This window comes from Salvelinus sp. IW2-2015, linkage group LG17 (assembly GCF_002910315.2).
Source record: "Salvelinus sp. IW2-2015 linkage group LG17, ASM291031v2, whole genome shotgun sequence".
Taxonomy (NCBI): domain Eukaryota; kingdom Metazoa; phylum Chordata; class Actinopteri; order Salmoniformes; family Salmonidae; genus Salvelinus; species Salvelinus sp. IW2-2015.
This window is the reverse complement of record NC_036857.1, coordinates 16,661,056-16,676,642: the sequence shown is the minus strand read 5'-3', so window position 1 is coordinate 16,676,642 and position 15,587 is coordinate 16,661,056. Positions and strand designations below refer to the sequence as shown.

Here is a 15,587-nt window from a genome sequence, read left to right as displayed (position 1 = left end):
CCCAGCAGCGTTGCAGTTTTTGACACACTCAACCCGATGCGCCTGGCACCTACTACCATACCCCTTTCAAAGGCACTTAAATATTTTGTCTAGCCCATTCACCCTCTGAATAGTACACATACACATCCATGTCTCAAGGCTTAAAAATCCTTCTTTAACCTGTCTCCTCCCCTTCATCTACACTGATTGACGTGGATTGAACACGTCAATCACCTGGTCAGACAATGTCATGGAAAGAGCAGATTTTCCTAATGTTTTGTATACTTAGTGTATACAGTAAGGCTCCCATTCTCCTTGTCCCACTGTGTGTCTGACTGACTGACTGCCACTGGTCCCGAAACATAGAAGAGAGCAATAGAGCTCCAACCAAGATTATGATTATTTTTTATTTAACCAGGAAGGGCTCATTGAGATTTGAAATCTCTTTTTCAAGAGCGTCCTGGTCAAGATAGGCAGCACCAAGTTATTACACAATTACAGACAGACAACATGAAAAACTACAGGTAATCTAGTAAAAAAAACATAGAATTCACAAGAGTATAACAAAATCATAAAACAGCTAATTAAAAACATTGACAGGTCAGGGAATCAGCCTTAAAAACCTTCATCAATTATTTAAAAACACCAATGTAGGAAAGTTACTAACTTGTAATATCAGTTTTCATGTTCACTTCATTGTGGTGTTTCCATGGAGACCAGTATAGAGTTTTTGAGAAATCAGAATGGGGTGTCATTCACATACGTACCGGTAGCTGTAAAATAACACTGACTGCTGAGTGTTCATTGAAAACTAAAGGAAAAGGGTGACTGAAGGGGGCTTAAGGGAAAGAGGAAGAAAAACATTGTGTGTGTGTGTGTGATGTCTCTTATACACATCTAGATGTGTATAAGAGACAGACCTTGAGCAGAGGTGAGAGAGAGAAAAGAGAAAGAGACATTGGCAGGTTGCTTGAATAAATTCCAGTAACAATTTCAAAGCAGGTGACCAGAAACCAAACCTTTACACGAAGGCTCCTATATTTTTCATGCACATTCTTTCATGTTGAAAGTGACTTGTGACATCTGAGGAGCTTTAAAGCAGCAGTCTTTAATATGCACAAACAAGACACATACAGAAGGTCAACTAAGGTGTTCTGTTTCTATCACCTCTCTCCAGACTCCAACTGTCTCCCATATAACTTCCTTGCTCTACTACTCACATTCTCACCCATGGTAAAGTGAGGGTCATATTGGATGTAACACTTTCTATGCTATGAGACATCTGCCCCCCCCATTTGTTTTTGCACACTGCTGCTACTCGCTGTCTATTATCTATGCATAGTCACTTCACCCCTACCTACATGTACAAATTACCTCGACTAACCTGTACCCCCACACATGACTCGGTACCGGTACCCCCTGCATATAGCCTCGTTATTGTTATTTTATTGTTACTTTAATTTTTTTTAAACTTTAGTTTATTTGGTAAATATTTTCTTAACTCTTCTTGAACTGCACTGTTGGTTAAGGGCTTGTAAGTAAGCATTTCACGGTAAGGTCTACACTTGTGTTCGGCGCATGTGACAAATAAAGTTTGATTTGATTTGATAAGGACTGTGGGCTGTTACAAATGCTTATAGCAAGTCATACTGTGAGATGACAGAAGGCATTATATTTCATAAGAAGTGTTACCCATATTAGATGTTGCAAATAATACTTTTTCCAAATACATAATACCCATTGGCCATATTGGTCTCTTTCAAACACTGAGACACATTGAGATAGAACATATAAACCAATTTTTGAGGTACAAATCATTTTTTAGTTAGCGCTGTGAGGCTAGTTCTGTTTTCAACAATCTTTTAGAATAATATAAGCATATGAAACTGAAGTTAATCAAGTACAAAAGTTGCAAATAAAAACTCAGGAATACACACCCTGCAGCAATGGCAGGTGAAGGGCATTCCTCACATTGACTGCATCCCTAATGGCACCCTATTCCCTATATAGTGCAGTACTTTTGATCAGAGCATGATGGGCCCTGCTCAAAGTAGTGCACTATAAAGGGAATAGGGTGCCATTTGGGACGAGAACATTGAGTTCTTTCAAATGGTTAATATATTCCAAATGGGGTCTTCCACCCATGACCAGTATGGTAATTAATTAGAAGTGGTCTAATTTGTGAATAGAACACACCAATACCACACAGGCATCTTGAAGGCAAGTCCTCTGTATTTTTATTCAAATGATGTGACATACTTGATTTTGGTTATTCTTTTAGTTCACAGAACACTTGTGAATTAGGTAAATGCATTTTCTTTCAAATATATATTAGTACAGAAATGTTCAGGTGTTTAAAATTAAATTACATGATAAAATGATTGTTACAAAGTTTAACCATTGAAATACCCAAGCAACTGTATAAAATAGAAAATTCAGAACACATTTGTGGAACTTGAACAACTCCACAAACAGCTTCAAGCAAATGGACTGCGTCCAACATATTGACTCAGCAAAAGTCAATGAAGGAGAAAAAAAGGACGTAGAGCTACAAAATCAAAGGGACGAATCCATACTGGGACAACGACTCTTAATCCTCACCGATGAGCAGCCGTGGAAACCATGGAAATGGTCCCGCTCCTGGGTAAAAGGTCAGGCAAAAGGGATTTTTTTTTTTTTCCCACCGATCGATGCTATATAATGTTACAGTTTTAATCTATATAATGTTACAGTTTTAATCTATATAATGTTACAGTTTTAATCTATATAATGTTACAGTTTTTCTCAATTGCGTACAAGCAATTTTTGGATCTCTATTGAAATGTATCTATAGCAGAACAGCAAAGATCAAATCATTTTCTTGTCTTTGTAACTGCTTTGCATATCTCATGTTTTTTTTAACCTTTATTTAAACTAGGCAAGTCAGTTAAGAACAAATTCTTATTCACAATGACAACCTACCGGGGAACAGTGTTCTGCCTTGTTCAGAGGCAGAACAACAGATTTTTACCTGGTCAGCCAGGGGATTTGATCCAGCAACCTTTTGGTTACTGGCCCAACGTTCTAACCACTGGGCTACCTGCCGCCCCAAAAGCTCACCTTCTGCAAATACAAATGTCATCAGTGAATACAAAATTCACTGTTAAGTGTTTATGTAACAGTATAACTTTAGTACGTCCCCTCGCCATCAGAAGAGAAATGTGTGTAAATGTGTTCACTGTTTCCGACAATCAGTAAATACAACTTTAATAAATTCTAAATCACCCCATTTGAGTAGTGTCATACAATATACAATATAGGGAAAGATCTAGGCAATAGGGACTGTCTTATTTTTATGATTCTTTACAATATTGTGGACATGCAGAGATGCAGAGAAAGTTGGTTACTTCTAAGTAACTTGACCCACTCCTAAGTCATCATCTCCAACATTGTGACCTTCCATTAAAGAGATTTGCTTTGCTGAGGCCTATAAATTCATATCGGTTGCGTTCCTCCATTGTATTCACCTGTCCTTATTTCTATTGTGGATTGTGTTTCTGTATATTAATATTATAATTAATATTAATATTACTTATTATTATAAGTAATAATATTTTATTTGATGTGTATGAAATTGTTTGGTGAAATACGCATAAAATGAGAGTAATTGCCCATAATTCTGCAACTTTGGATAGTTGTACTTCCAATTTTGATCATGTTGATTTACTGACTGCAAACTGTTTTTATTGATCTACTGAGATTTTTTTTAAACAAACTAACTTTCTGGTTTGTCTGCTTGAACTCTGGAGATGCTGTAAGTATGGTTGCATTAATCTTTTTGCAATTGTGTTCTTTTGTTGAATGTATTTGCAGTTTTGACAGTATAATACAGTTTTGATTATTTATGATGCATTTATGTGTTGAGGCAAGTATATTTTGAAACACATTTACTGTTTTGCAAAAGACCACAGAGTTCTATGTCTTGTGGACTCTGTTTTGAAAATCGACAACATTGTCCCAAAAAATGCTTGTACGGGATTGAGAAATACTGTAAGTGCCTACTTCAAGGGTAATCTGCTCTTATTTCATGTATTGTCGGTGTGTTCTATTACCATTTTGTCTGTGGTAAGTCTGCTAAGTTAACACATGTTGCTCTTTGTCTAGACTTTCTGGTGAGGGTCAGATGTGTCATGGGTTCGCTGATGGGTATGGAGTGGTACTGTTTCGCTGCTCTCGGGGTTCTGACTGCTTTCCTTAGTTTTCTCATGGACCTGAGTGTGGCAAAGCTGCTTCGAGGTTAGAAACACACACACATATGCACAAACATTCAGTATAGAGTATGTAGCTGGGTGAGTGATGCTCCTCTCTCTCTCTCTCTCTCTCTCTCTCTCTCTCTCTCTCTCTCTCTCTCTCTCTCTCTCTCTCCTCTCTCTCTCTCTTCTCTCTCTCTCTCTCTCTCTCTCATTGTAGCTCACCAGTGGTTGTATAGCCAGTTGGAGGGCCACTGTCTCCTGCAGTTCCTGTGCTGGACCCTGTACCCAGTCTCACTCTCTGCTCTATCCACATCTTTCTCTCAAAGCATCTGTCCATTCTCAGCAGGTAGGAGTTGAATAATTTGTCCCGCCTTGTTAATGACAATGTAACAAAGTCAAAACATGGTGTTTTTATCCAAGTTACATAAACATTAACTGACAGGAAAATAAAATAATTTGGGTATTTTCCAAATCCACAGAACGACATTTAGAGCTATGTAGCCAACAGAAAAAGTCAAACATGATCTTATCGATTAACCTACTATGAAATAATTAGTGGCAAACAGAAAAGTCAAGCACTATCTATTCGATGAACCTACGAAACAATACGTCTGGCAGGCATAAAAAGTCAAACATCATTGAATTGATGAACCTACCATGAAATAATTAGTGACATTGTCCTAGTCAGTATTTCTCAGCTTCTACATTTAGTGCAAGGGATTGACAAGCTATTGGTCATCTCCTATAGGCTATATGAGGACTGCTTAGATTCAAACTAACACTTGAGACTGTCATCATTTGTTTGGTATAACTTTTTGCTACCATGTCTACAAGTAGAACATAAAAATAAAAAAAGTATGTCTACAAGTAGAAAACTGTGAAATATCATTGTGCAACAGGCTTTAAAAGAATAATGATATTGCATTTTTGTACAAAATCACAGTAATGTGCAGAGTAGGAAAAAATTGTTGGTTGGAAAAAATGATACCACACAGGTCCACTGAGGTTAAAGGTCTAAGCCCCTGGTTGGCTCCTGTCTTTGGCTTTCCGCCTTTAGGTTCTGGGGTTCCAGAGGTGAGGACCATACTGTCTGGTGTGGACATGCCACATTACTTGTCCCTCACCAACCTATTTGCCAAATACGTGGGTCTCATTTGCACACTGGCAGCCGGCAGCACTGTCTTCCTGGGAAAAGTGGTATGATACTCCTCTTTTTTCTTATTTTTTACTTTCTCTCTCTCTTTCGCTCTCCTCTCATGCACACAGACACAAATAATGTTTTTTCCCACTCTATTAATTTCCTGGGTTTTTCTAAGTTTATTTCCCCGTTTCAACTTAAAGGGTCCATTTGTGCATCTCTCCACCATGGTGGGAGCCTATCTGAACCAACTCTGCACTGTTCTCCGTGGTGAGAAGGAGGTAATACTGTGTTACAGAAGAAAAAAGATCCACAAATGGGCAATATGTTGTGTACTCATGTCCTCTTCTCCATGTTTTCTCTATAGGAGAGAACTGAAGGAGCGATGCTGGTCGTGGCTGCTGCTGTTGGAGTAGCCAGCTGCTTCGGGGCCCCTATCAGTGGTGTGTATAGAAGTCACATCACCATACAGTATCTAGCATAGAGTATTAGAATTCGAGTATCTTTTATTTGAATGTATCTCCTCACTTCATCTGTCTCTCTCTGAGGTGTGAAATTGACATGCACATCTCTCCTCTCGATCCTTTCCCATCTCGCTTTCCCTTCTCTCTCGTCCTCCTTCTTTTTCTGTACTGCCTCCCCCACACCCTCTCCCCTGTCTCTCTCTCCCTCCTCTCTCCTAGGTGTGTTGTTTAGTGTGGAGGTGATGAGCTCTCACTTCGCCCTAAAAGATTACTGCCCATGCTTCTTTGCGGCGGCCTGCGGAGCGCTCACCTTCCATCTGCTCTCCATGTGGAGCGGCGAGCAAGGTGAGGTGACCAATAGAATTAAATAGAATACATGTTTGGAATGTATCTCTGACCAAGATGGCTTCCATTATCACCACACCTTAGAGCTTTAGGCGGATTGTTTAGTCATCTCCAATATTTATTGAAAACATAAATAAAATTGCACAATGAGCACTGTTTGTTTCTCAAATACATTGTTACTGTATTGGTTAGCTAGCTAGAGATGTTTTTTCCATATTAGCATAGACGTGACATAAGTCAAAACACCTCAAAACAAGACATGGTATCAAGACCAAGATAAAACTAACTGAAACGAGTTACTTACGGTTCCCCACATGGCAGTTTCTTGTCATCACTATCTGGCATCCAGAATCACAACAACACACGGCCTTCTGCCCCACTGAAGCGTGCTCATCATTTTCGTGGCGTTCTCAGCTAACCCGTCTATGAGGGTCAAAGCCTAATGTAATTGTTTTAGTACTGAATCTAGATATGCATTATATAGTGATTTGATTACGAAAGGCCAAGAGAGAGTCGTGTGCAGTAGTATAGAGTGATGGGGTAGCAGACTGTGTTCTATGCCTCCTCCAGAGACTCTTCAGGCCTTGTTTCAAACCAGCTTCTCAGATGACCTGCCGTTCTACCCACTGGAGATTCCGGTCTTTGCAATATTGGGGTAAGTCTGTTTTGTCACTATGTTGGTGAATCTTCTGTASTGGGGTAATATTTGATATGCGTGTATATACTGTATACCTCACACGAGACCCATAATACGACTATAAAGTTAATATGACAAAGTATATTAAATAAATGATCTGACTCCATAAAATGATTTAGCGATATGCAACCAATACGCTTAAAGAGCTACAGGAACAGACAATCAAGAAGGGAATATGAATTGTCTATATCAAAGGCAGATGTTTAATATCATTGTAAAATTAATGAAATCACATACAAGGCATAAAGCTTAAGTTACAACGCATTAACAATCATTACAAAGCATTATTCTAGGCATGACCAGAGAGCGAGAGAGATTAGTAGTTATAGTAGTAGTCTGAAAGGCCATGCCACCAGAGTCCATGGGGTGGAGAGAGAAAGAGAGAGTGTATCTCACCAGCACAGGTCAGGAACAAAGAAAGAGAGGGAGACAATGACGCTTAGAACGTTTTATAAGCATCTGACTTGTTAAGTGAGTCAACTTCCAATCAGATATCAGTACTACATGATTGAAAGACAACAAAACTTCTGCATCACAGAAATGTGGGAAAATGGGGTTTGGAGAGATAATGCAGCATTCCTAAGACAACACTGTCAGGACCCGGTGTGAGAAACAGTCACTAATAGTCGGCAGAACCCAGAAGATGAGGCAGACACAGCAGAGACGGTGGTTTAATCAAAGTAAAAGATCTTCAGGCAAAAAATATAAATCCACAACGTCCAAAGTAAAGCCAAGAGAAAAAAATGGACATCCTCCAAAATACAATGAAAATCCACAAAGTGGTAAGAACAGCAGGAAAAAACAAACCTCAAAAGACTAATCAAAAATAAACAAGAACAAAACCAGAGTACCTCTGGAAAATCCAACAAGAGAAATATATGTTCACAGCATGGCTGTGGCTGGGTGCTAACATACAAACACTGAGCAAAGAACTGAGGAACACTAAGGGTTTAAATACCTGCAAAGAAATAAGGCACAGGTGCAAATAATAATTAGACCAAGGGAAAAAACAAAAGGTTKAAAAAAGGCGCAATGGGGGCATCTAGTGACCAAAACAATCCTGGCCAAATCCTGACAAACACAAAGGAAACCTTGCATACAGTTGATGAGTCACTTCGGGGGCTGTGTTCTATATTTATAGTTCATCTACAGTGTTCAAAATCATTGTTATTCATGTAATCGTTGCATCAGAGTAAGTGATGTTGTTCAGCTTTCATTAGATTGCAAATGTTCAACTTTGTCTTGCTTCCATATGTTACCATTATACCTATGAGCTTTTCTCCACCATACCTTTTCTCTGGGTAGACTATACCATTTCACTCTTTCCCCTCTCTCAATGACTTCCAACTGCTCATAGCTGCCTGTGCTATTGCAAGGCAAAGGGTGGCTACTTTGACGAATCTAAAATCTAAAATATATTTTGATTTGTTTAACACTTTTTTGGTTACTACATGATTCCATATGTGTTATTTCATAGTTTTGATATCTTCACTATTATTCTACAATGTAGAAAATAGTAAAAATAAAGACAAACCCTTGAATGAGTAAGTGTGTCCAAACTTTTGACTGGTACTGTATGCTCCTGCAGCTCTAACTGTGTATTTCTTTATCTCCCCAATCAGGCTTCTGTGCGGAGCAGGTAGCTGTGTCTACCTATTCTGTCACCGTTGGATACTGCTGTTCATAAAGACAAACAAAATCCTAATCAAAGTCTTGTCGACTGAGTGAGCAACCTGTGTCTAGAAACACTCCATTGTAGATTTTTCTGTGAATCAGCCATTTTATATTACACAAAAACATATAACCGCATGATGATAAGTTGGATGTTGATCTAACTGTTGATCCATTCCATGAAATAATAAGATGCTGTTTGGATGTCTCTCTCTCTCTAGGAAGGCCCTATACTCCGCTATGGTGGTATTCCTTCTGGCCTCTGTGACTTTCCCTCTTTCTGCCGGTCAATATATGGCTTCCAAGGTGAGGAGGATTTTTTATGAGACAACATTGACAAGACATGACATTGAAATTATTGTCGCAGGATTGTTATTTTGAATGGATAAGTTGGAAGGCTCCTACTGCCCAGTCTCCAGCTTCTTCTTCTTCTTCTTCGGTGAACCCTGCTGAAGGAAGGTGCTTTGTTTTTCTACCACAGCTCACCATTAAGCAGCTCCTCTCTTCCCTTCTGGACAGCAGGCAGTGGACCTCTCAATCCCACAATGCCTCTGTGGTTTTGCAGCCAAACTTGTGTCCCTGGTCAGAGTGGATTCCTTCAGGGAATCCATACCTCACTCTGGGATTCTTCCTATTCATGAAGGTACATGGGAGAAAAATAATAATGGATAGAATTGAAAGAGTAATCTATATATGAATAATATGAAAACATTTGTAAAACCTTTATCTCGAATTCACAAGAGATGCTGTTAACGAAAGCAGAAGTGCAAATATATTAGCCCCAAGGTCCGCCAGAGGGCGCTATTATTCCTTTAGTAATTTTCTCCTCTGGCGTCCCAACTTGATCTGCCCAGCTGGTTATACACTCGTGTACCCCCGCGACAAGCAGCCACATAAAACATTATCTTAAGGGTCTGCATATTTTTCACAGGTTTTTTAGGGCTGCTCGGAATTAAAGATAGTTTAGGAGGAAACTGACACCTTTGCAGCCTGAATGGAGGATGTTTTATGTGGCTGTTTGTCGCGAGTGTATCACGTCTGGGAAGAACAAGTTGGAACGCCATAGGTGAAAACGATACAAGACATAATTGCGCCCTCTGGCGGACATTGGGGTTGGCACTTTACATTAATTTGACCGTTGTGCACTACTCTGGCTTTGTACATGGACTGTGAATCAGTACATCTGTGTGAAAAAGCTTTTATATGGGGGGGGGAATTGTGGAAAAGCTCATTTAAATGGTTCAATTGTGGAAAGCTAATTTAAATAGTTAAATTTCAGCTGATTCTCAAGGCAATGTTTACACTCATACAGATTCCTATGACTTATTCATATCACAATAATTACAGTCATTCTGACAGTTGAAATGCAATACTTGAATATTTGAGCAGAATGTTTGACTTCCACTGTCTTTCATTGTTTCTGTTGTGGAGCTGTGGATGCTGGTGTTGGCATGCACCTTACCCCTGCCAGCCGGATACTTTATGCCTGTCTTTATCTATGGTAAGTGAGAGGGGTTAAATCAGCCTGGTCCCAGATATGTTTGTGCTCTTTTGCTAATGATAACTCCATTGCTGTCATTGTCAAGCCATGTCATTGTCAAGCCATAGTTAAAGCCATGTTATGATAGCACAAACAGACTGGCACTTAGGCTAGGGGAGAATAACCAAATCATGTGGCCAAACATGTGACCAAACTGCCGATGAGTATCGCCACCCAATACTAAGTAATGTGTGTTCATTTACATTTTTGATGTTAACAATTGTCCCTGTATTTGTTGCTGTTGGTCAGGTGCTGCTATAGGACGTTTATTCGGGGAAGGATTGGCATTTGTGTCCCAAAATGGTGTCTATTTAGACCAGGACAGGAATCCAATCAACCCTGGAGGCTATGCACTGGCTGGTAAACTAATTGTATACAGACATGTCATTTGAAATTGATAAATATAAACAATGGTATCGTTATTTACATGGTTAGCAGCTGGAAACAGAATGATGAACTAATAATTTCAGAAGGGAAATTCTGTTTGTTCTCTCTTGCCAACTCCTACATGCATCTGTTGTCACTTCAAACATGTTTGCCATGACAATTCCATAAGGATTTGGCCAGAGAGAATAAACAGACTGGGCTAAGTTCTAATTTGTTTGATCTAAATTAAGAATTTAGAGTGTTCAGCATACCTATCAAATAGAGATAGAAACATGGATGACATAAGGTTCCATCCTTTAAAGCATGGGCAATGAGCTATACTGTATTGTCCATGCTGTATCATCTAAGGTGCAGCAGCATTCTCAGGGGCGGTCACACACACGCTGTCCCCTGCTCTCCTGGCTCTGGAGCTGACCGGCCAGTCCACTCACGCCGCACCCATTCTCCTCGCCACACTGGTGGCCAATGCCCTGGCACGCTCTGGGCAGCGGCCATCCTTCTACGATGCCCTCTCCATCAGCAAGAAGCTCCCGCACTTACCCTCCCTGCTCAAGGTCTGCCCAAGGTGAGTCACACAGGACACATTACCCAGCTAGCACAGAACATTATCATAACATTCCTTAAAGATTTTATTTTGGTTATTCAAAGATAACATCTTTTTTTAACACAACTTTCTGTCAACAAAATGTTTTAGTTCAGTAGCAACAGCAAGCACTGAAGAAAGTGTATGCGAAAACCAAAGATTTGATCAAAGAGACACGTTTTCAAACCGCTCAAACATTTTACAGCTACCCACACATGTTAATGGCTCCTCCTTAAATGATTGGACTACAGCTGCATTTCATAAGTGAATCAAACTAAATACCCCAGTTATTGACATGAGAGATCTTCTGTTTCCCCCAGGCTCTCCTCTGTCCCAATAGGGAAGGTCCTGGGTCCTGGAGGTCCAGTGCTGGAGAGGGCAGCTGGGCCAATGGAGGTTCAGCAGGTTCTCAACACCTGCAGCCAGACACAGATCCCTGTGGTTGACACACTGGGTGAGTGTACCCACTTCAAAAACTAGTAGAGATAATTAGCATAGCGGCAAGCCCCTGTCCACCTGATGGTGATAGAACAGCGGTTTGCCGCATGGGTGATTCTGATGGCAAAACGACAGCTGCCCTCCCTTGCCTTGTTTACTGGGACAGACTTACAACATTTAATTAAACCTAGTTTGAAGGTTTTTTGTCCTACATATGGTCAGGGTCCCTGTGACAATATTCCACAATAGTTAATGGCAACCCAACTATCACTTATTACATTTAAGTCATTTAGCAGACGCTCTTATCCAGAGCGACTTACAAATTGGTGCATTCACCTTATGATATCCAGTGGAACAACCACTTTACAATAGTGCATCTAACTCTTTTAAGGGGGGGGGGGGTTGGAAGGATTACTTTATCCTATCCTAGGTATTCCTTAAAGAGGTGCTTGAGAGATTTGAGGTTGTTTCTCTGGAATGTGGTTGTGTGCATTTGATCACTGGTGTGATCGTGGGGGGCGTTGTAGGGTGAAGTGTTAAGTTCAGATCCATATGGTGTCCAGTAGCAGCGAACAGTTTTGACTGGGCTGAGCGGGAACTCGTGTTTCAGAGGTAGGGAGGCGAGCAGGCCAGAGGTGGATGAACGCAGTGCCCTTGTTTGGGTGTTGGGCTTGATAAGAGCCTGAAGGTACGGAGGTGGTTCCCTCTACAGCTTCGAGGCAAAGCACCATGGTGTTCTGTAGCGGATGCGAGCTTCAACTGGAAGCCAGTGGAGAGAGCGGAGGACGGGGTGACGTGAGAGAATTGTGAAGTTGAAAACCAGACGGTGCTGCGGCGTTCTGGATGAGTTGTAGGGTTTAATGGCAGGCAGGGAGCCCAGCAGACGAGTTGCAGTACAGACGGGAGATGCAAGGGCCTGGATTAGGACCGCGCGCTTCCTGTGTGAGGCAGGTCGTACTCTGCGAATGTTGTAGAAGACACTACTACAGGACAGGGTCACCCGCTGGAGTGTAAGTGAGACGACAGGGTGTTGTCCAGGATCACGCCAAGGTTCTTAGCACTCTGGGAGGAGGACACAATGGAGTTGTCAACCGTGATGGCGAGATCATGGAACGGGCAGATCCTTCCCGGGAGAGAAAGAGCTGCCGTCTTGCCGAGGTTAGCTTGAGGTGGTGTCTCGTATCCACAACTTGATTGTCTTGCCAGAACATGAGAAGAATGCGAATTGCCACCTGGTGTATCAGAAGGGGGAAAGGAGAAGATTAATTGTGTGTGCGTCTGCATAGCAAAGATAGGAGAGACCATGTGAGGATATGACAGAGCCAAGTGACTTGGTGTAAGCGAGAATAGGAGAGCCTAGAACAGAGCCCTGGGGGACACCAGTGGTGAGAGCACGGTGTGCGGAAAGATTCTCGCCACGCCACCTGGTAGGAGCGACCTGTCAGGTAGGAGCAATCCAAGCGTGGGCCGCGCCGGAGATGCCCAACTCGGAGAGGGTGGAGAGGAGGATCTGATGGTTCACAGTATCAAAGGCAGCGATAGGTCTAGAAGGATGAGGAGAGAGGGAGAAGAGTTAGCTTTAGCAGTGCGAGCGCGCCTCCGTGACAGACAGAGAAGCAGCTCTCAGTTGATGCTGTTACATATCGATAGAACCTGATTTATTTGATCAAGAAGGTCATTTGAGAGGAGATGAGAGAGCTGGCAGGACGGCACGTTCAAGAGTTTTGGAGAGAAAAGAAAGAAGGGATACTGGTCTGTAGTTGTTGACATCGAGGGATCGAGTGTAGGTTTTTCAGAAGGGGTGCAACTCTCGCTCTCTTGAAGACGGAAGGGGTAGCCGCGGTCAAGGATGAGTTGTGTGAGCGAGGTGAGGTAAGGGGAGAAGGTCTCCGGAAATGGTCTGGAGAAAAGAGGAGGGGATAGGGTCAAGCGGGCAGGTTGTTTGGGCGGCCGGCCGTCACAAGACGCGAGATTTATCTGAGAGAGAGGGGAGAAAGAGGTCAAAGCACAGGGTAGGGCAGTGTGAGCAGAACCAGCGGTGTCGTTTGACTTAGCAAACGAGGATCGGATGTCGTCGACCTTCTTTCACATGGTTGACGAAGTCATCCGCAGAGAGGGGAGGAGGGAGGGAGGGGGAGGAGGATTCAGGAGGGAGGAGAAGGTGGCAAAGAGGCCTAGGGTTAGAGGCAAGATTTGGAGGATTTGGATATAGAGATGTAGAATTGCTGGCTTAGCAAGCGGAGACAGAAGAGGAGAATGTAGAAGAGGAGGAGATGAAAAGGATGCCAGGTCTGCAGGGAGGCGAGTTTTCCTCCATTTCCGTCGGCTGCCCGGAGACTGTTTTGTGAGCTCGCAATGAGTCGTCGAGCCAGGAGCAGGAGGGGAGGAACGAGCGGCTGGAGGATAGGGAAAATAGAGAGTCAAAGGATACGAAAGGGAGGAGAGGAGGGTTGGAGGCAGAATCAGGAGATAGTTGGAGAGGTTTGAGCAGAGGGGAAGAGATGATAGGATGAAGAGGAGAGAGTAGCGGGGAGGAGAGAGAGCGAAGTTTGGGACGGCGGGGACACATCCGAGTAGGGGCAGTGTGGGAAGTGTTGGATGAGAGCGAGAGGGAAAGGATACAAGGTAGTGGTCGGAGACTTGGAGGGGAGTTGCAATGAGATTGAGTGGAAGAAGCAGCTAGTAAAAGATGAGGTCAAGCGTATTGCCTGCCTTGTGGTAGGGGGGAAGGTGAGAGGGTGAGGTCAAAAGAGAGAGGAGTGGGAAGAAGGATAGGCAGAGAGGAATGAGTCAAAGGTAGACGTGGGGAGGTTAAAGTCACCCAGAACTGTGAGAGGTGAGCCATCCTCAGGAAAGGAACTTATCAAGGCGTCAAGCTCATTGATGAACTCTCCAAGGGAACCTGGAGGGCGATAAATGATAAGGATGTTAAGCTTGAAAGGGCTGGTAACTGTGACAGCATGGAATTCAAAGGAGGCGATAGACAGATGGGTCAGGGTAGAAAGAGAGAATGTCCACTTGGGAGAGATGAGGATCCCAGTGCCACCACCCCGCTGACCAGAAGCTCTCGGGGTGTGCGAGAACACGTGGGCAGACGAGGAGAGAGCAGTAGGAGTAGCAGTGTTATCTGTGGTAATCCATGTTTCCGTCAGTGCCAAGAAGTCGAGGGACTGGAGGGAAGCATAGGCTGAGATGAACTCTGCCTTGTTGGCCGCAGATCCAGAGGCTGCCGGAGACCTGGAACTCCACGTGGGTCGTGCGCGCTGGGACCACCAGGTTAGAGTGGCAGCGGCCACGCGGTGTGAAGCGTTTGTATGGTCTGTGCAGAGAGGAGAGAAGAGGGATAGACAGACACATAGTTGACAGGCTACAGAAGAGGCTACGCTAATGCAAAGGAGATTGGAATGACAAGTGGACTACACGTCTCGAATGTTCAGAAAGTTAAGCTTACGTTGCAAAAAATCTTATTGACTAAAATGATACAGTACTGCTGGCTGGTGAAGTAGGCTAGCTAGCAGTGGTTGCGTTGTTGACTTTGTTTGAAAGTGTAGCTGGCTAGGTAACCTCGATAACTGGCTAGGTAACCTCGATAACCTCGATAATTACTCTAAACTACACAATTATCTTGGATACAAAGACAGCAAAGACAACTATGTAGCTAGCTAACACTACACTAATCAAGTCGTTCCGTTGTAATGTAATAGTTTCTACAGTGCTGCTATTCGGTAGAAGTTGGCTAGCTGGCTAGCTAGCAGTGTTGACTACGTTAGAAGGACGAAAATAGCTGGCTAGCTAACCTCGATAATTACTCTAAACTACACAATTATCTTTGATACAAAGACGGCTATGTAGCTAGCTAAGAAAAAAAATGCTAAGATCAAACAAATCAAACCGTTGTACTGTAATGAAATGAAATGTAATACTACCTGTGGAGCGAAGCGAAATGCGACTACTCGCTCCAACCCGGAAGTGCCTGTTGTACGTCAACTGGCAGTCGCTATGTTGCTATGGGCATGAGATAGAAATTATGAACTATGTAAAAGCTTTTACTGTCTCAGTTTGATATGACAGTGCTGTGATAGGAGATGGGGAATTAAGAAATATGTGAGAAAA

General features: G+C 42.5%; 1 protein-coding gene across 3 annotated transcripts in view; it reads left to right on the top strand.

Moving 5' to 3' along the window:
* The first annotated feature begins 2,188 nt into the window (after window positions 1-2,188).
* The window catches only part of clcnk (chloride channel K), a 21,676-nt gene continuing 8,277 nt past the window's right edge, over window positions 2,189-15,587 (top strand). For 2 of the 3 annotated variants that reach the window (XM_024005177.2, XM_024005178.2), the window contains exons 1-15: window positions 2,189-2,630; window positions 4,123-4,254; window positions 4,429-4,557; window positions 5,269-5,408; window positions 5,553-5,630; window positions 5,717-5,792; window positions 6,033-6,158; window positions 6,729-6,813; window positions 8,478-8,579; window positions 8,748-8,832; window positions 9,008-9,169; window positions 9,958-10,027; window positions 10,316-10,426; window positions 10,802-11,018; window positions 11,357-11,490. In XM_024005177.2, the coding sequence (XP_023860945.1) occupies window positions 2,465-2,630; window positions 4,123-4,254; window positions 4,429-4,557; window positions 5,269-5,408; window positions 5,553-5,630; window positions 5,717-5,792; window positions 6,033-6,158; window positions 6,729-6,813; window positions 8,478-8,579; window positions 8,748-8,832; window positions 9,008-9,169; window positions 9,958-10,027; window positions 10,316-10,426; window positions 10,802-11,018; window positions 11,357-11,490 (1,813 nt within the window). In that variant the 5' untranslated portion in view covers window positions 2,189-2,464. The remainder of the gene's footprint in view (window positions 2,631-4,122; window positions 4,255-4,428; window positions 4,558-5,268; window positions 5,409-5,552; window positions 5,631-5,716; window positions 5,793-6,032; window positions 6,159-6,728; window positions 6,814-8,477; window positions 8,580-8,747; window positions 8,833-9,007; window positions 9,170-9,957; window positions 10,028-10,315; window positions 10,427-10,801; window positions 11,019-11,356; window positions 11,491-15,587) is intronic. The other variant, XM_070447898.1, reaches the window with a different exon arrangement.